Below are 26,685 nucleotides of genomic sequence, written 5' to 3'. Positions count from 1 at the left end.
GAATTGAGCCTTGAACCAGGGTTCTTAGGCTTCACAGGCAAGCGCTTAACCACTAAGCCATTTCTCCAGCCCTTAACTTGCCTTTTTAAGTAAGAAATCAAAGACAGCTTACTTTGCCCTGGCCCGTGCTTCACTCTGAACCTTTTACTGTCTTACATAGGCACTAGGCTGAGAAGCATTGGATTCTAAAGGCATTTTTTTTAGGTGACTCAGGCGCCACAAATTGTTTTCTCCCTCCTTCCTTCCTCCCCCTCCACCTCCCCCTTCTCTCTTTTCCTTCCTCCCTCCCTCTCTCTCTCTCTCTTTTTTTTTTTTTTTTTTTTGAGGGTCTTACTGTAACTCACGCCAACCTTGAATTCACTGTGTAGTCTCAGGGTGGTCTTGAACTCGTGGTAATTCTCCTACCTCTGCCCCCAAGTGCTGGGATTAAAAGTGTGTGCCATCACGCCTGGAACTCTTTCTTTCAGCATTTCCAGGCTATGGTTAAAGCTTTAGAGAAAGAAGCAGCCAGTGAGAAACAGCAGCTGGTGGAAACTCACCTGGCTCGAGTGGAGGCCATGCTGAATGATCGCCGCCGGATGGCTCTGGAGAATTACCTGGCTGCTTTGCAGTCTGACCCACCTCGGGTGAGTTGCAATCACAGCCAGTTCATCAGTGTTCTCAGTGTGACATACAAATTGGTAAACATGGCATTTTTATGACAAGTTTTGGCAGAGTTGAAGGTAAAGGAACTAAGTTAGAACTGTGTATATGAGCTCGGCATCTGAGATAGGCAAGTAAATGTACTAGTCAGTAGACAATTATGGAGTTTTCTGTGGTAGCCTTATTTCTATGATGAACACTTTTGAAGTAAGATTATGAAGAAAAGGGAAAGGTGAACATGGTGACTCAGAGTGTGGGGCCAGTCTGAGCTTCAGAGCAAAACCCTGTCTCAAAAAGAAGTAAATAAAAACCTCCAATGAGCAAACAAGGATAAAAGAAATTGATATTGAAACTCCTGTGTAACTTGGTATCAGCCTTTGTCTTATTTTTCTCAGGTGAAGTGTTGAGCAGGAGGGTATCTGTGTGTTTCTTGACCAACGAGTGAAGTCATTCTCTTAGGAGTGATGTAAGAGACACCCAGCTGGCAATTCAGGTGCCAGAGACTGAGCAAGGAAAAAACATAGTTCAGAGGAAGACTGTGGACTGGGGATTCTGGAACAGTATGTAGATAGCTCTTGTGCGCCCATTCTCCCTATTTCCATCCTCCAAATAAATGGAGACAGAATGGATGCGCCAGTGCCTCCAGCCACTGGAAAAAAAAAAACAAACAAAAAAAACACCACAAAAAAAAAAACAACTCCAGATGCATGTGCCACTTTCTGCATCTGGCTTTATGTGGGTACTGGGGAATTGAACCTGAGTTGTTAGGCTTTGCAGGCAAGTGCCTTAACTGCTGAGCCATCTCTCCAGCCCCACTTTTAAACTCGCCTTCCCTTACTTTCTTAGAATTTTCTAGTCTCTAGACTTACGAGCACTATTCTCTCTTGCAGCCTCATCGTATTCTCCAGGCCTTGCGGAGGTACGTCCGTGCTGAGAACAAAGATCGCCTGCATACCATTCGTCATTACCAACACGTGCTGGCTGTTGACCCAGAAAAGGCTGCCCAAATGAAATCCCAGGTGCAGTAAGCATAGAAATTGTTGACTTTTTTTTTTTTTTTTTTTTTTTGAGGTAGGGTTTCTCTCTGGCCCAGGCTGATCTGGAATTAACTATGTAGTCTCAGGGTAGCCTCAGACTCATGGTGATCCTCCTATCTCTGCCTCCCGAGTGCTGGGATTAAAGGCATGTGCCACCATGCCCAGCTTAGAGACTATTTTCTTTTCTTTCTTGCTTGCTTTCTTTTTTTTTTTTTAATTTTTTTATTTTTCGAGGTAGGGTCTCACTCTGGTCCAGGCTGACCTGGAATTAACTCTGTAGTCTCAGGGTGGCCTTGAACTCACGGCGGTTCTCCTACCTCTGCCTCCCGGGTGCTGGGCTTAAAGGCATGCGCCACTGCCACCACGCCCGGCAATTAGAGACTGTTTTCAGTTGTTGGTGGACAGCACTGCTACTGTGCTTGTTGTTAGTTCTTAAACAACTTTTTGGGGTTGGGGAAATGGCTTAGTGGTTAAGGCGTTCACCTGAGGACTCCAGTTTGATTACCAGGACCCATGTAAACTAGATGCACAAGGGGCCCCAGCTGTCTGGAGTGTCATTTGCAGTGGCTAGAGGCCCTGACATGTCCATTCTATATGCCTCTTCCTCTCTCTCTCAAATAAACAAACAAACATGTGTTTTAAATGCACTCACAAGGGGGAGGGGGAGAATTGGCACTCCAGGTCCTCCAGCCACAGCAATTGAATTCCAGACATGTGCTCCCCCTTATGTGCATGTGCAGTCTTTTGCATTCTTGCATCACAGCATCTGGCTTATGAGGGACCTGGAGTCAAAGGTTTTCACAGAGAAGTGCCCTAACTGGTATGCCATCTCTCTAGCCTTTGAAAACAATTTTTGAAGACATTTGGTATGCAAACTATTTTGTAAAGAAGAGATGCTAATTTCTAAATCAGGTTTATATCTGTTTATTTTAAATTTAGAATTTCACCAGAACTGACATTGAAATCCTTTTCTAGGCACATATATCAGATTCTTAAAAGTTGGTTTTGTTAGCTGATGTGGTGGCACATGCCTTTAATCTCAGCATTTGGGAGGCTGAGGTAGGAGGATCGCTGTTTGAGACCGGCCTGGAGCTACATAGTGAATTTCAGGTCAGCCTGGGCTAGAGTGTGACCTTGAAAAACCAAAACAATTAAAAAAATAATTTTCTTACAGATCTTATACCCTTTGGTGGGCAGAAGCTTTACATCAACCTGCTAGATTTCCATAGTAGCATGTGGTAATACAAAGTGAAATACCTTGAATACCTTTGAGTAGTTCACAAGCTAGTGAATTTAATTTTATTGACTATTATGATGAATTCTTTCCCTTAAATGTAGAGATTACGTTAGAAGTTGAATGTTTGGCAGGAATAAATAGATGGTGCCTGAAGAGTGGGAAAAGAGCCCTGGACTACCTTTAGGAAGACAAGTGGAAAAGTGGATCTTGTCAGGGTTGTATTCTCAAGTGTTCTTGATTTGGCCCCTGGAAAGATCACTTTTTGTGTCTTAATGGAAAAAAAAAAATAAAAGAAGAAATTATATGTGTGTGTGTGTGTCTTTGTGTGTATACACATACATATGTATATAATATGAGAGAGAGAGAAAGAAAAGAATATTTTTGTTTGTGGTGCTGGGGGTGGAAATCAGGGTCTTAGACACAGTAGGCAAGTACTTTACTATTGAGAAATGTATCCCTGGAACTAGTCAATACATTAAATTAAGTTATTAGAATATTCCTGTAGTCAAGATCCAACTGCCATGCTAAATAAAGGTGGAAGTACAGTCATCCTAAAGTGAAAATTTAGTGGTAAGTCCTAGCTCTCAGGCTGGAGAAATAGCTTAGTGGTTAAGGCACTTGCCTGCTAAACCTAAGGACCCAGATTCGAATCCCCAGGACCCACATAAATCAGTTGCACATTGTGGTACATGGCGTCTGGAGTTCATTTGCAGTGGCTAGAGGCCCTGGCACACTCCCTCTGAAATAAAAACTTAAAAGTTAGAAAAGTTTTTTTAAAAAACCTAGCTCTCAAGCCGTGTGTGGTGGCACACACCTTTAATCTAGCACTTGGGAAGCAGAGGTAGGAGGATCGCCATGAGTCCGAGGCCACCCTGAGATTACATAGTGAATTCCAGGTCAGCCTGGGCTACTGTGAGACCCTACCTCGGGAAAAAAAAAAAAAAAAAAAACCAAAAAAAAACACCTCTCTCTCAAGCTGAGAGCGTGGTGGTGCATGCCTTTAATCCCAGCACTTGGGAGGCAGAGATAGGATGATTGCTGTGAGTTTGAGGTCACCCTGAGACTATATACATAGTGGATTTCAGGTCAGCTCTGGACTAGAGCGAGGCCCTACCTTGAAAAAAACAAAACCTCCTAGTTCTCAGCCCAGTGTGGTGGCACATGCCTTTAATTCCAGCACTTGGGAGGCAGAGGTAGGAGGATCACAGTGAGTTCGAGAATACCCTGAGAATACAGAGTGACTTCCAGGTCAGCCTGAGTTAGAGTGAGACCCTACCTCGAAAAACAAAAAAAAAAAAAAGAAAAGAAAAGAAAAAGAAAAAACCACATAGCTCTCCTATGAGCTATTTCCTGTCTGCTCTCAGCCTGTGAGTCCAGCAAAATGGGGGCCACCAAATTACATTAATCTTTTACCTATTTCTTATTCTGTTCTCTGAACACTAGAAAAATGTAAAATACTCAGCCTGTTACAAGTATCCCTTATCCAGAATGTTGGGACTACAAATATTTCTCGTTTAATCTTGAAATACTTGCTACATATATAATATGTTCTGGAACAGGATCCAAGTGTAAACATGAAGTTCATCTGTTTTATTTGTACACGTAGTCTTAAGGAAATTCCCACACAAGATTTTAGTGCTTCTGTGTTTTGTCCAAGACCCTCACATGGGTCAGATGTCTAATTTTCTGCTTGTGACATGTTAGTGTTCAGAGTTTGGAGCATTTCAGATTTTGGATTAAAGGTGCTCAGCTTGAATATGAGACACATGTTGTTCACTCACTCCTCATGGTCTGTAGCATAGAGGTGATACTATAGAGACACAAATTGCCACTATTCCATCCTGTGGTTCTTACTGTTCTGTGGGTGTGCAAAGCGCCCTCAAGTGCCTCCTTAATTCATCTGAGGAAATGGGATCAGCACACGCTCAAGTGTAGTGGTCCATTGCTGTTCCGTTTACATTTTTCTCTAAAGTACTCTTGTGCCTTCCCATCACTTTATTTGATTGACAGAATGGCAAATATAAAATTAAATTGCTTTCAGCTTGCTTTTAAAGGTCAGAGGCGCATCAATCTACAGTAAAAGCATCTTTACATTTTTCCCTTTCATTTTGACCCTTCATGTTAATGGCTGCAAGGTTACACAATCCACTGGCTTTAAGCATTTTCCTTAGCAAAGCTTTAAGCGTAGCCAGAAGGGATAACTTGATATAGATGGGTGGTGTGTGTGAGCTTGTCAAAACCCTTTCAGTTTCTACCTTTAATACGTTTGTTGTTATTAGATAAAGAGCCTTGAAACTTTTGCATTCAGAAAAGGTAATGAGCTAGCATAGATAACTCTTCCTTCAACATCGTGTTAACATCAGTTTTATTTATGTCTCAGTATGAATTTTTTTGCACAGTAATAATTTAGTTAAATGGGAATAAAGTAGTACTGGTCTTTACCAATAATGATTTTTTTTACTAAGTAAAATTCATAAATGGTGCACCCTTCTTCCTCATCCTTGGTTGGTAGCCAGTGATTTCAGCATTCACCTCTGTCATCTGACTAGTAGTAAAACGCTGTTGTTATCTATTCCTCTTTAATTGAGCACTTTACAAGCTAGGACTCTTCAATTCAGTATAGCTGGTTGTTGCAGTCAGGTTTGCATTGCTGGTAGAAATCACCTAACCAGGAGCAGCTTGTGGGAAAAAAAAAGATGTTTATTTTGGCTTACAGCCTTGAGGGGGGCAAGCTCTGTGATGGCAGGGGAAGAACGATGGCATGAGCAGAGTGGACATCACCCCCTGGCCCACATAAGGGGGACAATAGCAACAGGAGAGTGTGCCAAACACTAGCAAGGGGACACTGGCTATAACACCCATAAGCCTGCCCCCCCCACACACACAATACACTCTCTCCAGGAGGCATTAATTCCCAAATCTCTATAAGCTGGGACCTAGCATTCAGAACACTCAAGTTTATAGGGGACATCTGAATCAAACCACCACACTGGTGGTGGGTGCCTTGTATGAAAATCCAAACATTAACTGGCTGTAACTTATAGCCCTTTTGTAGATACATAATTATATCATCCAGGGGCACCATCTTGTACTTCTGAGGTCAGTATGACATGGAAAGTAGTACATTTCTTTTGACTAGCTGTTCTGCTATATTCTGTATCAAATACATCCTTTGAACTAGTTTCCCTAGAAGTATGTATTGTGGGTGTTTTGCCTACCAGTTCCCTCCTGGCCTGTTGGTTTTCAGTGACAAGATGTCTCCACCATACTGTGTTTCTAGGTGATGACACATCTCCATGTGATTGAAGAAAGGAGGAACCAAAGCCTCTCTCTGCTCTACAAAGTTCCTTATGTGGCCCAAGAAATCCAAGCGGAAATTGGTGGGTACTGACCATATCAAGGCCAGCTGGGACTTTTTACTGAGGCTTAAGAGTGATGGCTGGGTAAAGTGAAATAGGAGCAAGCGAGGCTGATGCGGGGTGTTAGCACAGCATGGTTTCAGAAGACTGCAGTTGATTAGAGCTTACATGACAAGGTCAAGGAGTCCCCAAACACAGATGTCCTGGCCTAGAGCCATGGGGCCTTAAACTTTTTTGAATTTCACCCTGGGTTAACTTTAGGGTGAGAAATTATAGGGTCCTGGGAAATTTCCTGTTACCATTTTTCCTTTTAGTTGTTAATATATTTCAGGGTTCCCTATCATGTTTGTGGTTGTTTTTATTTTGTCTTTTCAAGGTAAGGTTCACTCTAGCCCAGGCTGACCAGGAATTCACAATGTAGTCTCAGGATGGCCTCAACTCACAGTGATCCTCCTACCTCTGCCTCCCAAGTGGTGGGATTAAAGGTGTGCACCACCACTCCTGGCAAGGTTCCCTATCTTACACAAATTCCCACCGGCTTTCCCTCTTCATTTATTCAACAAATTTTATTACATGTAGTATTGTGTATTCAGGAGTAAAATGGCATATCCTACACAATATCTAACAGTGTTGCATTATTATAAATAGTGAAACAGGAAAACAAATATTAGATGGTTAGGAATGCTGGGTAGATATAGCCTTACAATCAAGGTGAAGTAGTGGGAAGTGACCTGAGGTCAGGGCTACTTTATCTCTGGAGGACAATAACCTGAGATCTGAATAGGTTTGAGCTATCTGCAAAGATCACTTGGGAAGCACATTATTAGCAGAGGGAAGAAGGGTACTGCAAAGGCCCAAAGTTGAACATAGCAAGGGGAAACAAAGCCAAAAGAGTAGGCAGTGTCCAAATTAAAAAGAGATTTAAACAGAATCAAAGAGCTTGAAGATTAACATAATGGAAAGCTGTTAAGAGTGCTTTGAGCTTAGGGATTGATAAGGTCTGTTATGTGTTTCAAACAGATAATACTTTTGAAAAAAATGCATGACAGCCATGTGGAAAAGCCGTTGACTGATTAAAATTGGAGACTAGTCCAAGGGCAAGATGGTGATGGGGGTGGTATGTGCTGACATTGCAGAAGAAGTACACATGACATTAGGATGTGTTCCAGAGAAAGAGTACAGGGATGTGCTTAGGGGAAAGAGTAAAATCCATCAAGGAGCCAGGCATGGTGACACATGCCTTTAATCCCAGCACTTGGGAGGCAGAGGTAGGAATATCGCTCAGAGTTGGAGGCCACCCTGAGACTACTTGGTAAATACCAGGTCGGCCTGACCTAGAGTGAGAACCTTCCTTGAAAACCAAAAAAGCGTCAAGGGTACTTTAAGTGGGTGGGTTAGGTGGATGGTAGTCCCAGTGCATACTAAGGAAAGAGAATAGGGCATTCTTACACTGGTCAAGACAGGAAGTGTTTGTTACCTGGCAGGAAGGAACCTCTATTCACCCAATGGTTCACTAGCTTGGTGAACCATTGATATTACTGAAAGGATCTCACATGCAGCTCCATCATGGAGAAGGTCCACCGGTGTCAACTGTTTACCTGTGAGATCTCAGGAGGTTCTCGTTAATTTCATCCCATCCCGATGTCAAGGGTCTTGTGAGGGTTGTTTCAGCTGCTTTGTTTCAAGACAGTGATAGGCATGTCAAACCCATTGAAGTAGCTGTACTACACCATTCCTGAATGTTAAGTGGGAGTCTAGAGAAGGCTTGTCAGATGAGCATTTGGGTTGATACTTTCAGGACTCAGGTTTAATATCCATGATATGTGAATGTTTTTGAAAATAGATCCAAAAGGTGTGAGACTGCAATTATCTACACGAGTCAGTCTAGGGATGGACCACTGCATGAGCCAGGGGCAGCCAGAAGTGGTCAGCTGGTTTGTAGGCTGGTGGGACACTTGGCAGGTCAAGAATTGGCTATTTTTCAGACTGCTGGTCCTGGACCTAGAACTACTGATTGAAAGCTGCTTATCTGTTCCCTGTTCGCCTTTGTCAGATGAGCTCCTTCAGGAACAGAGAGCAGACATGGACCAGTTCACTGCCTCCATCTCAGAGAGCCCTGTGGACGTTCGGGTGAGCTCTGAGGAGAGTGAGGAGATCCCGCCGTTCCACCCCTTCCACCCCTTCCCATCCTTAGCTGAGAATGAAGGTATGGTCCTCCGAGCCTCTTCTGGTAGCAGGGTAGGGGAGAATGGTATTAAAATTAAAAGTCATTTTTCTGAAGCTAAGTTGAGTTGTAGCAGGGGTTTGAGGGTCTTAGTTCTTGATGAGATGCAAGGAAAGAGAGACTGGGTTCCTCAAATGTCCATTGTGTTCAGGCACTGTGCTAGGTCCTTCAGGGTTGTTGGCTTCAGTATCACCAGAAATCAGGAATATTCCTCCCATTTAATACATAGATTACTTCAAGCCCACTGCCCTTCCTGCTTGTATGATGCCGTTTACACATGGGGGTCACATTGCAGGTTAAATAGAACCTTCACGTTAAGTTATGTTGTTGTCTTTTCCTATTTGTCTTGGGAGGCAGATAGGAGCAGGGCTGCGACACTAAGGGTCACACCTCTGTTGTGAGTGGAATAAGAAGCTGTGCCCTTTGATTCCTGGTAGATATGCTTTCCTCTCTACTGTCCTTGCTGGTTCTTGGTGTCTGAGTGTCTGTAAAAACCATTACCCTATGAGACCCAAGCCCTCAGACCAGTGCTATAATCAGATTTTGTTGCCTGCTGCTGCTCCTGCTAATGGCAGATGATAAAATGGTGCCAACAGGTGCCAGCTTTAGGCTAAGCATTGTGCTTCAGTGCTTTTTATTCAGTCCTTAGAATGATCCTCTAAGGTAGGTATTTTGAGTATTCCATTTGAGGATTCTGAGGTTTGAACAGGTTAAGTACGTGTCCATGGTAGGTGGACAGCCAGGATTCATTTGAACCCAAGCTGACAGCTTTTGTGGTACTGAGCTGCAGCCACATACCTCTGTGCTGGAATAGGTCTGGGGAAGGTGCCAAATTGGGGGAGAGGTATGCATTTGCCTTAGTCTTTAGACTTTAACAGAAACCACTCCTAGCCTCTGAGATGGAGGTTCAGTGTAGCTGACCTTCCAGTACTAAAACAGCACCTGAAAAGTTAGTGGGATAAAAAGATGTTACCCCATTTCTAGCTTTCCTAAAACTCATTTGTGGGGCGTAGGGTGGCTGTGCACAGACAACATCTCTATGCTTGTTTAGAGTCGGCATTTGGGGATATAGCTCCACTAGTTATCTCTTTGTCAACAAGCCATGGTCAGTACTAACTTTATTTTTTTACTATTTTCTAAGAAATTATGGGTTAAGTGAAATAATTTGGGAATCTTCTCAAAATTTCTCTTAAAAGGCATGCTCTTTCACTTTTCTCTTATCAGGGATGCTGTCTAGCAATTTTAGGTGCTTATTGGAGATTTGTTTATGGGATATTTCAGGCATGCTTTTAAAGGAAAAATGCCTTTTGTTCACATAGAGAAATTCTAAGGCAGGAACTTTGAAAGAAGCCATTTTCCTTCTTAATCTCCTTTTGTGCTATTTTGTTTTTATTGTTTTCCTTTCTGCTAGACACTCAGCCGGAGTTGTACCACCCAATGAAAAAAGGTTGGTTTGTCAAAGATGTTCTCTCAAGACTTCCATTCCTTTTCACTCCCCCAGTGTGCTAGAAGTTTCATTCTATGTTTCATACTGCCATCTGATTTTTTTCCCACCTCATTTCTTCCACCCATGGCTATGAGTGGAGCTAGAATAGCCCCATCTTCATGTTACTAACAAGCTCCCTGGCACCGAGTCACTGTGTGGCCACCCTCAGCTTTCCTTCTGGGTTGTCCTGAGAAACAGATGCTTTCCTCTGTCTGAGTAGATTTCTGAGAAGTATGTTCAATTTAACTGATTGGTTGTGATTTGCTAGCATAGTCAAGGCTGTGCGTCATTAACAGTCAGGTGTCTTTTTCTTTGCCCTCTTTGTTTTTTTTTTGTTTGTTTTCCTGCTATTCCCAGTTACTTTCCCCCTCCTTTCTAGCTCTCTTTCTGAGTGTGCTACTTGGTTTGTGCCCCTGAGCTATAACATTCCTCAGACATGAGAAGCTGATGATAAAGCTAGTGGGGACTGGTAAACTCTTGGAATAGTGAGTCTCCACTCTTAAAGACTGCATTTTATAGATTTCATAGCTGAGGAAACCTCTGAGATTATGACTTACTTCTTCATGTCTGTCAGTGTAAGAAGTCAAGGCTTGAAGTCTGGACCCAGGGCTCTGGCAGAGCCTATGAAGGCTTCTGCTGCTCAAGTGACAGTTGTTGAGTTTCCTGGGTGGTTAGGCAGTGCTCTGTCTGGTCATTGAGAGTAAATGCAACCACATCTTGTTCTTATGTGGTGGGCAGGCTGATGATGGGTGAACAAACCAGTTTTCCTGGCCTAGAATTTGGTATTCTGGTTTATGCTGTAGTCATTCTTAAAATCCAAAAGTTTAACTCCTCTGACAATTATTGTATTGACATGTAAATGCTAATTGGTTAAGAATGTTCTTCTCACTTGTCCCTTTTCTTGCAAATCATTGTGTTAACATTTCTCTCTACTGCACATCTTAGATGCTTATAAAGAAGTATAACTGGCTTTTGAACTTAAACTGTTGTTCATTGGTACTACGTAGCTACTAACTTGTGGTCTCTTGACATTACTTGTATATGTTTTATGAAACCAAAGTAATTTGGGTCAATGTCTATGAAACATGGGGTATGCCACCAAAAAAGAAAAAAAAAAAGTCTGCTCTGGTGGCAGTTCTTTGGGTGAGTTGATTCAGTGCCATGTAATTTTTCAGAGACTTTTTCCCTTGGGACCTTGAAAATTCTGGGGTGAGGGGCATTGTAAGGTGGAAGGATCTCAGAATTGGAATTTATTGAACTTGGTCATGAGCACCCTTGCTTAGTCAATACCGTTTCAGATGCTCCTTCAATAGTCGGCATGCAGTATTGTTATTTCTTCAACACTTTTTTTGAGGTAGGGTTTCCCTCTAGCCTAGGCTGACCTGGAATTCGCTACAAAGTCTCAGAGTGGCTTTGAACTCAGAGAGATCCTCCTACCCCTGCCTCCCTAGTGCTGGGATTAAAAGCATGTGCCACCACACCTGGCTTTCTTTGCCATTTTGAGGCCCAAAAGTTAGCCCTGTTTGACTAGAATCAAGTCATGAATGACTTTAAAGTGAAAGTTTTAGAAAAACAATTGCTTTCATTTGGGCCTTAGTGTAATGAGCTAATGAATCTGCAAGCTCAGCAGTAGCAGAAGCTGATATTAATTGCTGATGACCTCTTTCTTCCGGCTCTCCTGTACTTCAGTCTCTGATCTAAGCTCTGAGTAGGATGTAGTCCAGTGAGAGACTAGAGAAGGAGATTCATAATTACAGACTGTGGTGTTCAGGGCTACAGTCTGGGAGTATCTCTCCCAAGGGCTGAGGCTTGAAGGACGAATAGGAGGACTTGAGGTTGGGGGTGGCATTGGAGGCAGGAAAAATTGGCCTGCTAAATAAACAATTATGCTCAAAGCACACATGCAGAGCAGTGGGTGGTGGTCCTTTGTCCATGCAGAAAGGTCTGGGTGCCAAAGAATTGTGCTGTGGTGCTCGTTAGGGTCACATGAAGGTGTGAAGTTGTTTTCCATAATAGAGTACCCTCAGACGCAGCTTCTGTGTGTCTTACAATAAACACTGTCTCCAAAGGCTCACACTCCATTTCTTCTGCTGGGGGACAAATAAGCACTCTGTCCTCTTTCATTACACACATTGGTCCTCTGAAAGTGCCCGTATCATTCATCCTTGTAGAGCACAGTGCATCCTCAAATGTGGCAATGTAGTGATGTATGGAGTCATGGGAGAGGGGTTAGTGAGGGGGCTCTCTGGCCCCCAGGCAGGACTTTGCTGCTTTTGTGAGATTGGCCTGAAGTGGGCTGCCTGGTAAACTCAGCTGTGGCCATTCTCCACACAGGATCCGGAGTAGGAGAGCAAGATGGAGGACTAATTGGTGCAGAAGAAAAAGTGATCAACAGTAAGAATAAAGTGGATGAAAATATGGTGAGCCTGTAGTTTGTGCACAACACATTTTCTTTGGGCACAGTAGAGTGCCACAGAGTTGGGCTTCCAGGTGTACATATTTGTGTCTGTTTTTCAGACAGTAGTTGGTGTACATAGAGATTTATTATCTTGAAAACAGAATAAAGTTAATAAAGATTGTTAGACTGTCAAGAGTTTAAACCTTCTTGTATTCTTCTGGTATTTTCTATTACTTATCTTTCTGGACTGCCTTCAGCCAAGTGCTGTTTAAATGTAACTTCTTAGTAGTCAATTACCTAAAGGAAGATGCAAGGGCAGGCTCTTAACCAGGCCAGCCACCATGCAGTCTTTTTGCATCCATACTTTACTCCTCCACTTGGTGCTTTAGAGATTGGATTTGGGTGACTGTGACAGAACTAACTGGTTGTTAGGTATCTGCTTCTGAGAACCAAGTGGAATAAAAACAAAATGATGTTAATATTGAATTCCCACTTCCTGCCAGTTAATTACATGCTGATGTTGTGACTATTTTCAGGTCATTGATGAGACTTTGGACGTTAAGGAAATGATTTTTAATGCTGAGAGAGTTGGAGGCCTTGAGGAAGAGCCGGTATGTATTTAGCTTCAGAACCTAAGTCCAGTCTTACCTGTTATTATTAATCTTCTCAGATTACATAGAGAAATGAGACATATAGCTGGGTGTGGTTGCAGATGCCTTAATTAATGCAACACTGGGAGCCTGAGGCAGGAGGATTGCTATGAGTTTGAGATCAGCTTTAACTAGAGTGATACCTCCTTCAAGGAAAAAAAAAACAAAAGCCAGGCCAGGCCATGAATTTCAGGTCAGCCTGGGCTAGAGCAAGCCCCTCAAACTCATGGTAATCTCCTACCTCTCTGCCTTCCAAGTGCTGGGATTAAAGGTGTGCACCACCATGCCCGACTCTGTATTTCTGAGATAAGAAAAAATGATTTCTGTGGTTGTTGGAAAAGGGGGTACCCTCCCCATATAGGTGATATCTCAAGATCTGGGTTTTTTTTTTTTGGTTTTTTTTTTTTTTCTTTTTGTTGGTGGGTGTGTTTCGAGGTAGGGTCTCACTGTAGCCCAGGCTGACTAGAATTCACTGTGTAGTCTCAGACTGATCTCGAACTCACAATGATCCTCCTACCTCTGCTTCCCAAGTGTTGGTATTTAAGGCATGCCATTGCTCTTTTTGAGCTAACTTGCCTCTCAATTGTTAGGTAATCACTGGAACTTTGTCCTCGTTTGCTTTGTTGTCTTAGGAATCCATGGGACCTCTGAGGGATGACTTCAGTTTGAGCAGCAGTGCCCTTATTGGCCTGCTGGTCATTGCAGTGGCCATTGCCACAGTCATTGTCATCAGCTTGGTGATGCTGAGGAAGAGGCAATATGGCACCATCAGCCATGGGATTGTGGAGGTGAGGAGTGGGGCTCTCTCCTGCCTTGGCCCAGGTTGGTGAGGGTTTTCTCTGAACTGTCGGCGTAGTCAGTGCCGGTGGTAAGAGTAGAAAGTGGATGGGGTTGAAAGGCCTTATCTTCTTGAGTACTGGATATGCTGCCACCATTGATTATATTACTCACTGAATTATTAGGTCACATTTTGGGAGTCAGTCATAACTGAGTTATACTGGTCCTGTTTGAAGAGGCTGCAAGCAACTTTCAGCATTAATTTGGTTTTACTCAAATCAAGTGGGTGAATAGCAGAAGGTTGTAAGATTATTTTATACTTTAAAAGTAAAAACAATTTTCTCAAAGTATTTGTTGCAGTCAGGTTCGCATTGACAGTAGAAATCACCCAACCAAAAGCAGCTTGTGGGGAAAAAAAAAGGTTTATTTCAGCTTACAGGCTCGAGGGGGAAGCTCCATGATGGCAGGGGAAACAATGGCATGAGCAGAGGGTGGACATCACTTCCTGGCCAACATAAGGTAGACAACAGGAACAGGAGAGTATGCCAAACACTGGCAAGGGCAAGCTGGCTCTAACATCGATAAACCCACCCCCAACAATACGCTGTCTCCAGGAGGCATTAATTCCCAAATTTCCATCAGCTGGGAACCTAGCATTTAGAGCATCTAAGTTTATGGGGAACACCTGAATCAAACCACCAGTGTATTTTCTTAATCTTTTTTTTGTTGTTTTTTTTCTTGTTGTTGTTTTGTTTTGTTTTTGTTTTTTTTCAAGGTAGGGTTTCACTCTAGTCCAGGCTTACCTGGAATTCACTATATAGCCTCAGGGTGGCCTCGAACTCACTGTAGTTCTCTGTCTCCCGAGTGCTGGGATTAAAGGTGGGTGCCACCTTGCCTGGCTGTGCTAGTTATTTAAGAACAAAAGATGGCCACTGTGTGTATCTTGCTGACACTCAAACCAGGGATCTTGAGTGTGTTAGACAAATGCTGTATTCCTGAACTACACTGAGTATACTCCCAGCCCCTCCTTTTATTTTAAAATGTTGGGGACTAAAAATGAACAAGAGATTTAGAAAGAACCTACCAAGGCATGTTGCTTCTTTTTTTTTTTTTTTTTTTTTTTTTTTAATGTTTGGGGTGGGGGGAATTGGTGTGCCAGGGCCTTCAGTCAAACTCCAGATGCATGTGCCGCCTAGTATGCATGTGCAACCTTGCACACTTGCATCACTTCGTGAGTCTGGCTTACATGGGACCTGGAGAGTTGGATCTTTAGGCTTCACAGGCAAGCACCTTAACCACTAAGACATCTCTCCAGCTCCCACCCCTCCCTTCCCCCCCCCCCCATATTTCTTACTTGCAAGAGAGAATGAGAATGGGTACTAAAGACCTTTGCCCAAACAAACTCCAGGCTCATGCGCCACATTGAACATTTGGCTTTACATGAATACTGGGTAATCGAACCCTGGCTGCTAGGCTTTGCAAGCAAGTTCCTTTCACCTCTTAGCCATTTTCCCAGTCCTTGTTCTGTTTCGGTTGATGTCAACTTGGAATGGTTTGCCACTCAGGGTATTTCAAGTAGGGTCTTGTGTGTAGCTCAGGCTGACCTGTAATCTCGGGATGGTCTCAAACTCTCAGCTATCCTCCTACGTCTGCCTGGGATTAAAGGCATGTGCCACCACACACCCTGCTAATTTTTTAATGGATGGTGGGAAATGTTCAGTGTTTTGACTCTAGGTTATTAATACAATAAGGAAGGGTTGGGGGTGTAGCTCATTTGGTAGAGTGCTTGATTAGTACAACAGCCTGAGTTTGATAAGTAACACCACATAAAACCAGCCATGGTGGCACCTACCTGTAATCCCAGCATTCTGGAGGTAGAGATAGGAAGATCAGAAGTATATTAAAAGCTGTGGAAGATTAGCTTATATAGAAATTTTGGTTTCTATCATGTGCTGGAACCTGACCCTAGCTATAGAGTCCAGCTATATAGCTGGGCAAAATCAGAGCATTTGGCTGCTTTCCTTATTGCATAGTTGAGCATGACACAACGTACCTGTACTATCCCAAAGATTCAGTAGCAGAACTGAGAGTTATCACTGTGGCTCTAGGAAGTCCAATGAGCTGTTTCTCTTGATGGGATTAAATGGTCAGCACTTCAGCTTTAGACAGAAGTATTGCCTTTTTGACCCCTTCTCTCTCCCACCTGCATCCTTGACATAAACTCATGTTTGGTCTGTCAAATGAATAAAGGATGCTGGGCTGCTTTGGATCCCAGGGGATTGTTCACCAAACAGCTCCATCTTCCAACACTTTGAAGCCCTTTTCTAGTATACCACAGTGACCTACAGTCTTTGTTCCTCCAGGTTGACCCAATGCTCACCCCAGAAGAACGTCACCTGAACAAGATGCAGAACCATGGTTATGAAAACCCAACCTACAAATACCTAGAGCAGATGCAGATTTAAGTGTAGGAAGCATGTGGCACCCTGGTTGGAGGTGGTGCAGGTAAACCAGAAGATGTCCAGCGTTTGGGACCGACTGCTGACCACCAATTGCTGCCAGAAGGTCTCCCCTTACATCTTGACCTCCTGGATTGTTAAGACTATATAAAGTACTACTGTAGGATTGCAGTTTCCATTCTTTTAAATGGGTGAAAAATGTTAATATAACAATATATATATAATCCTTAAGTGAAATGAAAAAAGATCTATTGCAGATATCTGACAGATGTAGTTTCCTTTTTTAAATTAATTAGAAATGCCACTTCTGTTATATTGTCTCACACACATTCTATTTACACAAAATGTTGATCTTCAATGATAGACTATATATGCAGGCTGCTCCAATTACATTGTATAAGTCAGTTCTCATTTGCTGTCATTTTAATTTTTAAAAAAAGTAAAAAGGCAGTATTCCTTTTAAACTTTGAGAAAGATGCTGAGAAACTTAAGTGGAAGAGGGAACTATAATTAACCACTGAAGAACATCTTGACACACTCACTAAATGATATTAAAGGACCAGTTTCCCAGAAGCCCAGTGTTTCCCTTGGTAGGCCTCAGCCCTGTCACCAAATGGAGGTGAAAGCATTTTGTTCCTGCATCTTCAGTGAGCCGAATGCATACAGATGAGGGTGTCACTGCTGCTTTCCCTGAAATCCAGTTCTTCCACAGCAACTAGCCTGTAGTGGTATGTGCTGTTTTTCCACTATGTGTTGTTTACTGTAGCTTTTTATTACCCACTTCCCTTTCCAGGTATGTCCAAATGTGCACTCTCTTGCTCTTTGGACATCTCTCTCCAAAGCACTGGCCCCCCATCTTCCCTTTGTACCTCACTTCCACCCCCACTCTTCTCAGTAGCCTCATTGCTGTTCATTCAGAGATGACCACAATAAGTAGGCAGCTGAGGACCCAGGAGACTAAATAAATGGGAGGATTCTTTATATGAAAGAAGAATGTTCTAGGTTGTACATTAAACTGGATCTATAGACACTGTGGAAATCTTTGAAGATTTTTGTTTCCTTCACATAAGTCTTTGTAATGCTTGTGTAGTTATTTTTGCTCACAATTTTTTTTTGGGGGGGGTGGGGAGGTTGGTTGTTTTAATCTGAAGGTTCTGGTAACCTGTGATTTTTTTTTTTTTTTTAATTTTTATTTTCTGTGACGCCCTTCTCCCATCCTCCTCCTTTGGCCCTAGCCATGCCTCTTCCCACTATGCACAGATTAAAGTTCACCTGCAGACTCCTTAATGTGATCTGTGGAGAATGTACAGAATTTAAACACATCAATAAATAATTCAACTTCCACTGAGACACCTTGTTTCATTGACCTTGGCATTGTGATCTGTGAAGATGTTTTTTTTACTCCTACCTTTGGGGATGATGGATATCTTCCTGAGAAGGGTTACCACCTGCTCCACAGAGGACAAAACAAGACAACCCAGACAGGTCTTAATTCTTGGGCTCAAATTGCATTTTTCATTTAAAGAAGAAGAAAGGGGCTGGGGAAATAGCTTGGTGGATGAAATGCTTGCCATCTAAGTGTGACAGCCTGAGTTCAGATTCCCAGAAATCATGAAGCCAGACAAGACAGTTGTTACAGTTGGTTCCAGGTTGCTGGTGTGGGCATCCAAACCAGTTTATGTGAGGAAAGAATTGATTTCAAGCTTGCAGATCCAGAGGAAGTTCAATCAATGGTAAAAGAAGCTGGTTCCCTTTCACAGACCCAAGCGGAGAGAAAAACCAAACAGCCAGCAAATACCAAAAGCAGCCAGCATGATTCACTCTCAAACTGCTCTCTCACACCTTTAGGCTAGAATCAGATCTGCCCCCAGTGGCACATCTTCAATAGGAGTCTGCCTGCTAGGGGTTGAAGCTGCAATCTCAATTTTAATAGAAGTCCTGAGTCTAAGGGGCCATACATTCAGACTACCACAGGACTTGTAACACCAGATGAGAGGGTGGAAGTATCTGTAGTCACAGCGCTCTGTGGGAAAGATGGAAGGCAGAAGACACAGAATTCCTAGAAGTGCAGCTTGGTGTGTATACCCAGTCATAAGCAAGAGGACACTGCCTTGAACAAGATGGAAGGCAAGGAGAAGCACCCAAGATTGTCCTGACCTTTACACATAAACATCCACAAGCCATGCTTGCAAATTTTAAGAGCAGGGGAGGACCTGGGCATGTGTTGAACCTCTATAATCCTAGCATTTGAGAGCCAAGGGCAGGAGAATTGTTTGAAACCAGTATTGTTCACTTAGATTCTATCTCAGGAGAAAAGGAAGATGAAGGAAAGCCTGCCAAGGGATTTGGCAAAATTGAAGTCACGCTGCCAATACTAATGTGAGACTTCTTCCCCAGTAATGGAAACAGTAGTGTATGTGGCTGAATTTTTAGGGAACTATTTACAGCTTCAGTAGCCTGCCACTAGGAGGCCCTGTCTTCTCTGCCCAAGGGCTGTTTGCTCTTGGTCTTTAATGATGTACCAGTAGGGGAGTGAATTCAGGGGCTGATGTGAGTCCTGTCAAGTCCCTGTGTGTAGTGCTCATAAGTACGCTTGTGGGGAATTGGTCTTAGGGCACTGGGATAGGGAGTGGCCATTTTATGATGCCTTAGTCAGCAAGCACATGGGGTGGTGATCCACCAACATTCTAGTTCTCTTTTAACAGCACATCCTGCTGCCCAAGAATCACCAAGAGGGAACTTCTTGTAGTGGTTTCTGCCACAGTGGTCTGGCACACCAACAGCACAGTCACATCAGAGATACAGAGTTGTCACTGGACTCTTAATGTCTGGGAAATGGTTCTGGTATTCGTTCTGGTCCAAATGTAGCACACTGGCTTCATTCAATGTCTGCCATATGCTCACTACTTCATAAGCAGTGTATAGCTTAGTCATCTCAGCCTTTGGAGGCCCTAAGTTTTCCTATCAAACCGGAGCTCTTCCAAACACAGCTCTGTCCAAAGTGTGTCCCCCATTTGTCCCTGTCCCCCAATGTGCAATAACCCCTGGATGATGGCCCTGAAGCCTGCTTCAGAAGCTGATATCTGTCCAGTTCTTTCCAACTGGACAGCTCCTTGGACTTCTTCATTATGGGTTCTCCTAATGATGATGCACCGAGTGGCTCAAAATTGGTGAGATGGTAGTGGTTTCCACTTACACAGACACATGCATGACCAGCTGGGGTGGTGCAGCTACAGCCAGGATTGGATCAGAATGCAGGAATCCTAGTAGCCAGCCTGTGTCTCTACCCTAGATCAGTTTGTTTTGCACTCAGCGGAGCATGACCTGGTTTAATTGCATTCTCCTTAAACCATAGAAGTAAATATGTGTATATAGCAGCCATGTACTGATTAAGTTCTATAAGGAAACACCCAAAGAAATGTAAGGCAGAAACTGCCCTTTGTCCTCACCCTAGCTGGCTGCACTCTGCTCCCTAACAGCATAGCCCCCTTGTGGGTGCAAAGAGAAACTTTCTCATCTCTGGGTTTGTGCCCTTGGTGACTCACTGTGACCTCCAGGGAACATGACCCTCCTTGCTGTGAGCCTGATGTGCTGGCAGCTGTGCAGGTGCGAAGGCCCTCCTACCTGCTTATCCGCTCTCAGCTGCAAATTCGAGCCCAGCAGCAGTTGAGATCTGTGCTAGATTCAGTATCCACATGATCTCTGGTTTCAGTTGCTATGACAACTAAACACCACTCTTTATTTTCAGGAGATAAGACTAGATTGTAATGAGTCCCTAAGATTTGAGGAGACCCGGGTGTCCATTTATAGAAGGTTGTTGTTAACATTTCATGTGAGAAGTCACAGGCATAAACAAAACAAATAGGAAGTAGGCAAGTGCCTTAGCCACTGAGCCATCTCTTCAGTCCTAAATAGAAGGAAATAGACCTTCATGGCTTTAGTTGAAAACCTGACCAACAAGGTGACCTGCTGTTAGTGGCAGAGTCAATCTGTGGTTATGGGCAAAGGGTTCTTTTTCTTTGGGACAAAGCACAGTGACCCTTTGTAAAATGAAGATCAATCTCTTTATTACTTAAGAAATGGGTGTAATACCTATTCTATGCCCTGTGGGTTCTTAGTCACAGACTTTGTAAGACAGTCTATTGTGGCCTAGTCCAGATAGCCAGAGAGTAGATAGTTGCATTTTCCCCTAGAATCCTTGATGTGAATGGGACATGACTTGAGGAATCTCCTGGAATGCTGTGACCAAGAAACCGATCTGGTTGAATCAAAAAAAATTTTTGAAGTCAGATGATGATCACACACCTGTAATGCTAACATACTGGAGACTGAGGTGGAAGGACCATTATGAACTCAAGGTTAGCCTGGACTCTACGGGGAGACCTTATCTCAGCAAAAAGAAAGGGCTGAGGAGATGGCTCAGCTGTTAAAAGGCACTTGCTTGCAAAATTCAGTGACATGGGTTCAATTCCCAAGTACCCACATAAAACCAGATACACAAAGTGGCATGTGTGTTTGGAGTTCACTTGCAGTGGCAGGAGACCCCGGTGCACTCATTCTCTTTCTTTCTCTTTTCATTATTGATTTAGATTTCTTCAGTTTTTACCCAATGTCTGTTTTTTGTTCTATAATATAACCTCCCTTGTTTTGATGGTCCTGACTATCTTAAAGAAGTACTGATGAGGAATTTGTAGAATTTGCAACTATTGGAACATATCTGGTATTTTTCTCATAAGCCCCTCGGGTTATGCTTTATTGACATTAAATTTTTATTTTGTGGTTCTGGAAATGGAAAAACGTCCCAAGGCCTTGTACATGCTAAACAAATATTCTACTGAGCTACAACCCTGACTACAGGGTGCAGTGAACTGTCCTCATCAGATATCAAAATAAACAGTGACTGGTCACTGTTGATAGGAGACCTGGATCACCTTGCTAAAGTAGTGACGTCAGATTTATCTACTTTAAAGTTAATCTGCCTCCCCCCATGATGTCTGTCTTGGAAAGGTATCATGTGTGGCCCATACTTAAAAGAGTGCAGAATTGCCAGGCTCAGCACTGAGACAGGTAGGAGGATCATTGTAAGTTCAAGGCCAGCCTGGGACTACAGAGTGAGTTCCAGGTCATCCTGGGCTAGAGTGAGACCCTACCTCATAAAGGTCGGGGGGGGGGGGTGGAGTACTTAGCAATTAAAGCATTTGCTTGTGAAGCCAAAGGACCCAGGTTATATTCTCCAGGACCCATGTAAGGCAGATGCACAAGGTGGCACATGTGTTTGTTTGCAGCTGCTAAAGGCCCCTGCACATCCGTTTTCTCCCTCTCTCCCTCCCTCTCTCTCAAAGTAAAATAAAGTGGAAAATTAAGCTCTCCCTGTTAGTTTTTATTTTACTTGCTTATACATGGATAGATGGATGTGTGCATACACACCAGAGTCTCTTGCCACTAAAGATTGGTGCCAGCTTTATTTACATGGGTAGTTGGAGAATTGAACCCAGGCAGTCAGGCTTTTAATCAAGCGCTGTTAACTCCTGTGGCATCTCTTCAGCCCCATGGTTTGGATCTTAAATTCCTCCGAAGACCCATGTGTTGAAGGCTTGTTCTCCAGCTTGTGATGCTATTGGGAAATATTAGAGTATTTTTAGGAGATAATGCCTACTTGGATACGTGCCCTTGGGAGAGATTTGGAAATTCAGATCCTCCTCTTCTCTGCTTCTTGGCCTCTAGGAGGTGGACAGACTCCTTTGCCATATGTGTCCCACCATGATGAGCTGTCTCACCAAAGGACTAAAGCAGTAGGACCAATTGGCCATGAAATGAAACTATAAACAAAAATAAATGTGTGGGGTAGAGAGATTGCTCAGTGGTTAAGGAGCTTGCCTGCAATACCTAACAACCCAGGTTCAATTTCCTAGTGCCCACATAAAGCCAGAGCACAAAGTGGTGCATGTATCTGGAGTTCATTCCTGGCACATCCATTTTCTCCTCCCTTTCTCTCCCTCTCTCCTTATTAATTAAAAAAAAAATTTTTTTTAGCTGGGCGTGGTGGCGCACGCCTTTAATCCCAGCACTTAGGAGGCAGAGGTAGGAGGATCACCGTGAGTTCGAGGCCACCCTGAGACTACATAGTGAATTCCAGGTCAGCTTGGGCTAGAGTGAGACCCTACCTCAAAAAACCAAAAAAAAAAAAAAAAAAAAATTTAATTCAGGGCTGGAGAGATGGTTTAGTGGTTAAGGTGCTACATGGGTACTGGAGATTCAAACCTGGGTCCTTAGGCTCTATAAGCAAGTGCTTTATCTACTAAGCCATCTCTCCAGCCCTATCTTACTTTTTTTTTTTTTTTTTTTTTGAGGTAGGGTCTCACTGCAGCCCAGGCTGACCTGGAATTCACTATGTATTCTCGGGGTGGTCTCGAACCCATGGCAATCCTCCTACCTCAGCCTCCCAAGTGCTGGGCTTAAAGGTGTGTGCCACCACACCTGGCTGTATCTTATTATTTTTTAAGCTGTGTTTTGAACCTTGAAACAGAGCAAGTAGTCTGGTTCTAAAGTCACTGTTGTAATACTGTACTTGATTATGAAAACTGAGAGTTTTAGGACTGGAGAAATGGCTTAGTGGTTGCAAAGCCAAAGTTTGCAATGGTTGCAGGCCCTAACACACCCATTCATATTCATATTCTCCATCCCTCCCTCCCTCCCTCCCTCCCCCCTCCTCTCTCGCCCTCCCTCCCTCCCTCCCCCCCCCTCTCTCTCTTTCTCTCCCTCCCTCCCTCCCTCCCTCCCTCCCCCTGCCTATCTGACATGTATCTGCCTCTTTCTCTCAAATAAATAAAGAGTTTAAGAGTTCTAAGTGTGGATATACTACTTTCACAAGTACATTATGTATCAAAACTTAGGTTGCATATTCATTTTATTGTATATCTGCTATCCCCCTTTAAAGCTGTTTAAAACACACACACACACAGCTGAGGAGATGGCTCAGCAGTCACAAGTGCTTGCTTGCAAAGTCTGCCAGACAGGGTTCAGTTTCCCAGTACCCACATAAAAGCCATGTGCACAAAGTTTGCAGTGGCTAGAGGTCCTGGTGTGCCCATGTTCACTCTTGCACTCTCTTCTCTCTCAAATAAATAAAAATATTTAGAAACAAAAGCTGAGGGCTGGAGAGATGGCTTAATGATTAAGGTTAAGGCACTTGCCTGCAAAGCCGAAGGACCCATGTTTTCTCCAGATTCCATGTTAGCCAGCCGCAGAGATGAGGCAAGTGCAATGCTTCACATGCCCACTAGGTGGTGCAAGCATCTGGCGTTCAATTGCATTGGATGAGGCCCTGACACAGCAATATTCTCTCTCTCTCAAAAAAAGAAAGAAAGAAAGAGAGGGAGGGAGGGAGGAAGAAGAAAGAAAGAAAGGAAGGAAAGAGAGAGAGAGAAAGGAAGGAAGGAAGGAAGGAAGGAAGGAAGGAAGGAAGGAAGGAAGGAAGGAAGGAAGAAAGAAAGAAAGAAAGAAAGAAAGAAAGAAAGAAAGAAAGAAAGAAAGAAAGAAAGAAAGAAAGAAAGAAAGAAACAACCAGAGGGTCTGGGGGTGTGGCTGTTGGTAGAATGTTTAGCTAGCCTGCATGAAGTCCTGAGTTCTATCCCCAGCACTGCATAAAGTCGATTGGTGTTGCATGGCTGTAATCCCAGCACTGGGAGGTAGAAGCAAAAGGCTATATAGAGCTTGAGGCCAGCCTGAGCAAGAGACCCTGTCTCAAAACAAAAGCAAAGAACAGATAGGTGTTTCCCAAAATAGACTGGAAGGGCATGAGTGTAGGATTCACTGTCTGTGTTTATTGTAACATACTAAATTTTCAGACTATCTTAACAATTTTCTTTTTGACTGTTCTTTCTGATAGGTCTTTTTTTTTTTAATTTTTTATTTATTTATTTATTTGAGAGCGACAGACATAGAGAGAAAGACAGATAGAGGGAGAGAGAGAGAATGGGCGCGCCAGGGCCTCCAGCCTCTGCAAACGAACTCCAGACGCGTGCGCCCCCTTGTGCATCTGGCTAACGTGGGACCTGGGGAATCGAGCCTCGAACCGGGGTCCTTAGGCTTCACAGGCAAGCGCTTAACCGCTAAGCCATCTCTCCAGCCCTTTTTTTTTTTTTTTTTTTTTTTGAGGCAGTGTCTTGCTCTAACCCCGGCTGACCTGGAATTCACTCTGTAGTCTCAAGGTGGCCTCAAACTCATAGCAATTCTCCTACCTCTGCTTCCCAAGTGCTGGGGTTAAAGGCATGCACCATCACACCAAACCTAATTTTTTAAAATATCTTTTATTTATTTGAAGGTGGGGGGAGAATGGGTGAACCAGGGCCTCTAGCCACTGCAAATGAACTCCAGATGCATGTGCCCCTCCCTTGTGCATCTGGCTTACATGGGTACTTGAGAGTTGAACCTTTGGCTTTGCAGGCAAACACCTTAACTGCTAGCCATCTTTCCAGCCCCTGTATAGTTTTTTCCTGTACACACATATCCATTGTTTTCATTTGGATTTTTATGTCCCCCAATGGCCCATGTGTTAAACCCCAGCTTGGCAGTGTTGGAAGGTGGTAGGACCATCAAGAAGTGAGGTCCAGTGGGAAGACTTTTGGTCATTGGAAAATGCCCTGAAAAGGACATGGGGACTCTGGCTCCCTCCTCTTTTCAACCCCTGACTGCTGTAGGTGAGCAGTGTTGTTTTGCTGTGTCCTTTCTGCCATGCTATACTGCTTTGCCCATCTATCATGAGTTGGAACTTCCAAAACTGAGCCAAATTTTCTTGTTTCTCTTCATAAGTTGATTTATCTCCAATATTTTACAATAATGAAAAGCCAACTGGAGATACTCAACAGTGGGTACTGCAAGCCTTATATTTGGCCAGCCAGGTGCAATAGTGGCATATCTATTATGGGAAACAGACTGCCCAGTAATTTGACTGGAGGCCTGATCCGTGGGGAGGAATCCATCCCTGATACTGAGAGCATACAACAGGGGTAGTCATGTGCCCTAGGGGTGTATCGTCTGCTGCTGTCTGGATAAATGTACATACCATGCTCATCAAACTGCCCAGTAAGCACTTCTCTTAATGTTCATAGCCATATATTAATGCTACTCTCACTTTTGGTTAGAGAATCTTCTCTTTTCAGATGGCAGTGACCTTGGGATGACGCAGAAGGCACCATGGTGCTGAGAAGAAGTGACAGAAGAGTGCTCACACTGAACTATCTCTATCACACCTTGCAAGGCTCAGGGTCCACTGCAGAAGAGGTGGTGAAAAGAATGTAAGGGCCCAAGGAAGGATAGGACTCCTTACAGTCTGCTCCTCCAGACACAAAATGGCTGGGATATCCATAACTTCACAGTGCCTGACACTACCTATACAAGACCATCATAATAGGAAGAAAAGATCATGACATCAAAATAAAAGACTGATTGAGAGGGGGAGGTGATGTGATGGAGAGTGGAGTTTCAAAGGGGAAAGTGGGAGGAGGGAGGGAATTACCATGGGATATTGTTTACAATCATGGAAGTTGTTAATAAAAAATAAAAAGAAAAGGGAACTGGCACACCTATGATGAAGTTTAATTTATAGTGGCTGAGGACATGGCTCAGTGGTTAAAGGCACTTACTTGCAAAGCCTCATAGCCCAGGTTCAATTCCCCAGTACCCATGTAAAGCCAGAGGCACAAAGGTGGTTCATGAATCTGAAGTCTGTTTGCAGTGGCAAGAACTCCTGGTGTGCCTGCCCATCCTCTCTCTCTCACCCCTTCCCCCCCTCCCCTCCTTGCAAATAAACAAAACTATTTTTTAAATTTTATAGCGGCACATGGTGCCACACACACCTTTAATCCCAGCCCTCGGGAAATGGAAATAAAATAGGAGGATTGCTGTGAATTCAAGGCCAGCCTGGGCTAGAGTGAAACTTTACCTAAAAATAAAACAGAAGAAGAAAATAAAATAATGGGAAGGGATTTTGATCAAAGTATAGATGTATGAAAAATTGTCAACAAAATTTATACTATAAAAACAAAGGGAGGGCTGGAGAGATAGCTTAGCAGTTAGGGCACTTTGCAAAGCCAAAGGACCTCAGTTCAGTTCCCCAGGACTCATGTAAGCCAGATGCATAAAGTGGCACATGTGTCTAGTTACTTTGTAGTGGCTGGAAGCCCTGGTATGCCCATTATATGCATATTCTCTCTGTCTCTCCTTTTCCCTCTTTTGCAAATAAATAAAAATAAACTATGAAAAATAAAGGGGCTGAGAAGATGACTCATCAGTTGAAGGAGCTTCAAAAGCCTGCTGGCCCAGGTTCAATTCCCCAGTATCCACATAAAGCAAGCTGCACAATGTGGTGCATGTATCTGGAATTCATTTGCTATGTGGCTGAAGAATTGTGGAGAA

At 43.4% G+C, this 26,685-nt stretch overlaps 1 protein-coding gene across 4 annotated transcripts in view; it reads left to right on the top strand.

Moving 5' to 3' along the window:
• Positions 1 to 17,617, top strand: part of Aplp2 (amyloid beta precursor like protein 2) — an 87,408-nt gene extending 69,791 nt beyond the window's left edge. For 2 of the 4 annotated variants that reach the window (XM_004665489.2, XM_045145130.1), the window contains 9 exons: positions 468 to 626; positions 1,533 to 1,661; positions 6,197 to 6,296; positions 8,329 to 8,481; positions 9,911 to 9,946; positions 12,320 to 12,405; positions 12,920 to 12,994; positions 13,666 to 13,821; positions 16,174 to 17,617. In XM_004665489.2, the coding sequence (XP_004665546.2) occupies positions 468 to 626; positions 1,533 to 1,661; positions 6,197 to 6,296; positions 8,329 to 8,481; positions 9,911 to 9,946; positions 12,320 to 12,405; positions 12,920 to 12,994; positions 13,666 to 13,821; positions 16,174 to 16,275 (996 nt within the window). In that variant the 3' untranslated portion in view covers positions 16,276 to 17,617. The remainder of the gene's footprint in view (positions 1 to 467; positions 627 to 1,532; positions 1,662 to 6,196; positions 6,297 to 8,328; positions 8,482 to 9,910; positions 9,947 to 12,319; positions 12,406 to 12,919; positions 12,995 to 13,665; positions 13,822 to 16,173) is intronic. The other 2 variants (XM_045145129.1, XM_004665490.2) reach the window with 1 other exon arrangement.
• The last annotated feature ends 9,068 nt before the right edge of the window (positions 17,618 to 26,685 follow it).

This window comes from Jaculus jaculus, chromosome 3, assembly GCF_020740685.1.
Source record: "Jaculus jaculus isolate mJacJac1 chromosome 3, mJacJac1.mat.Y.cur, whole genome shotgun sequence".
Classification (NCBI taxonomy): Eukaryota; Metazoa; Chordata; class Mammalia; order Rodentia; family Dipodidae; genus Jaculus; species Jaculus jaculus.
The sequence above is the reverse complement of the archived record's forward strand: the minus strand, read 5'-3'. Positions and strand labels throughout refer to the sequence as shown.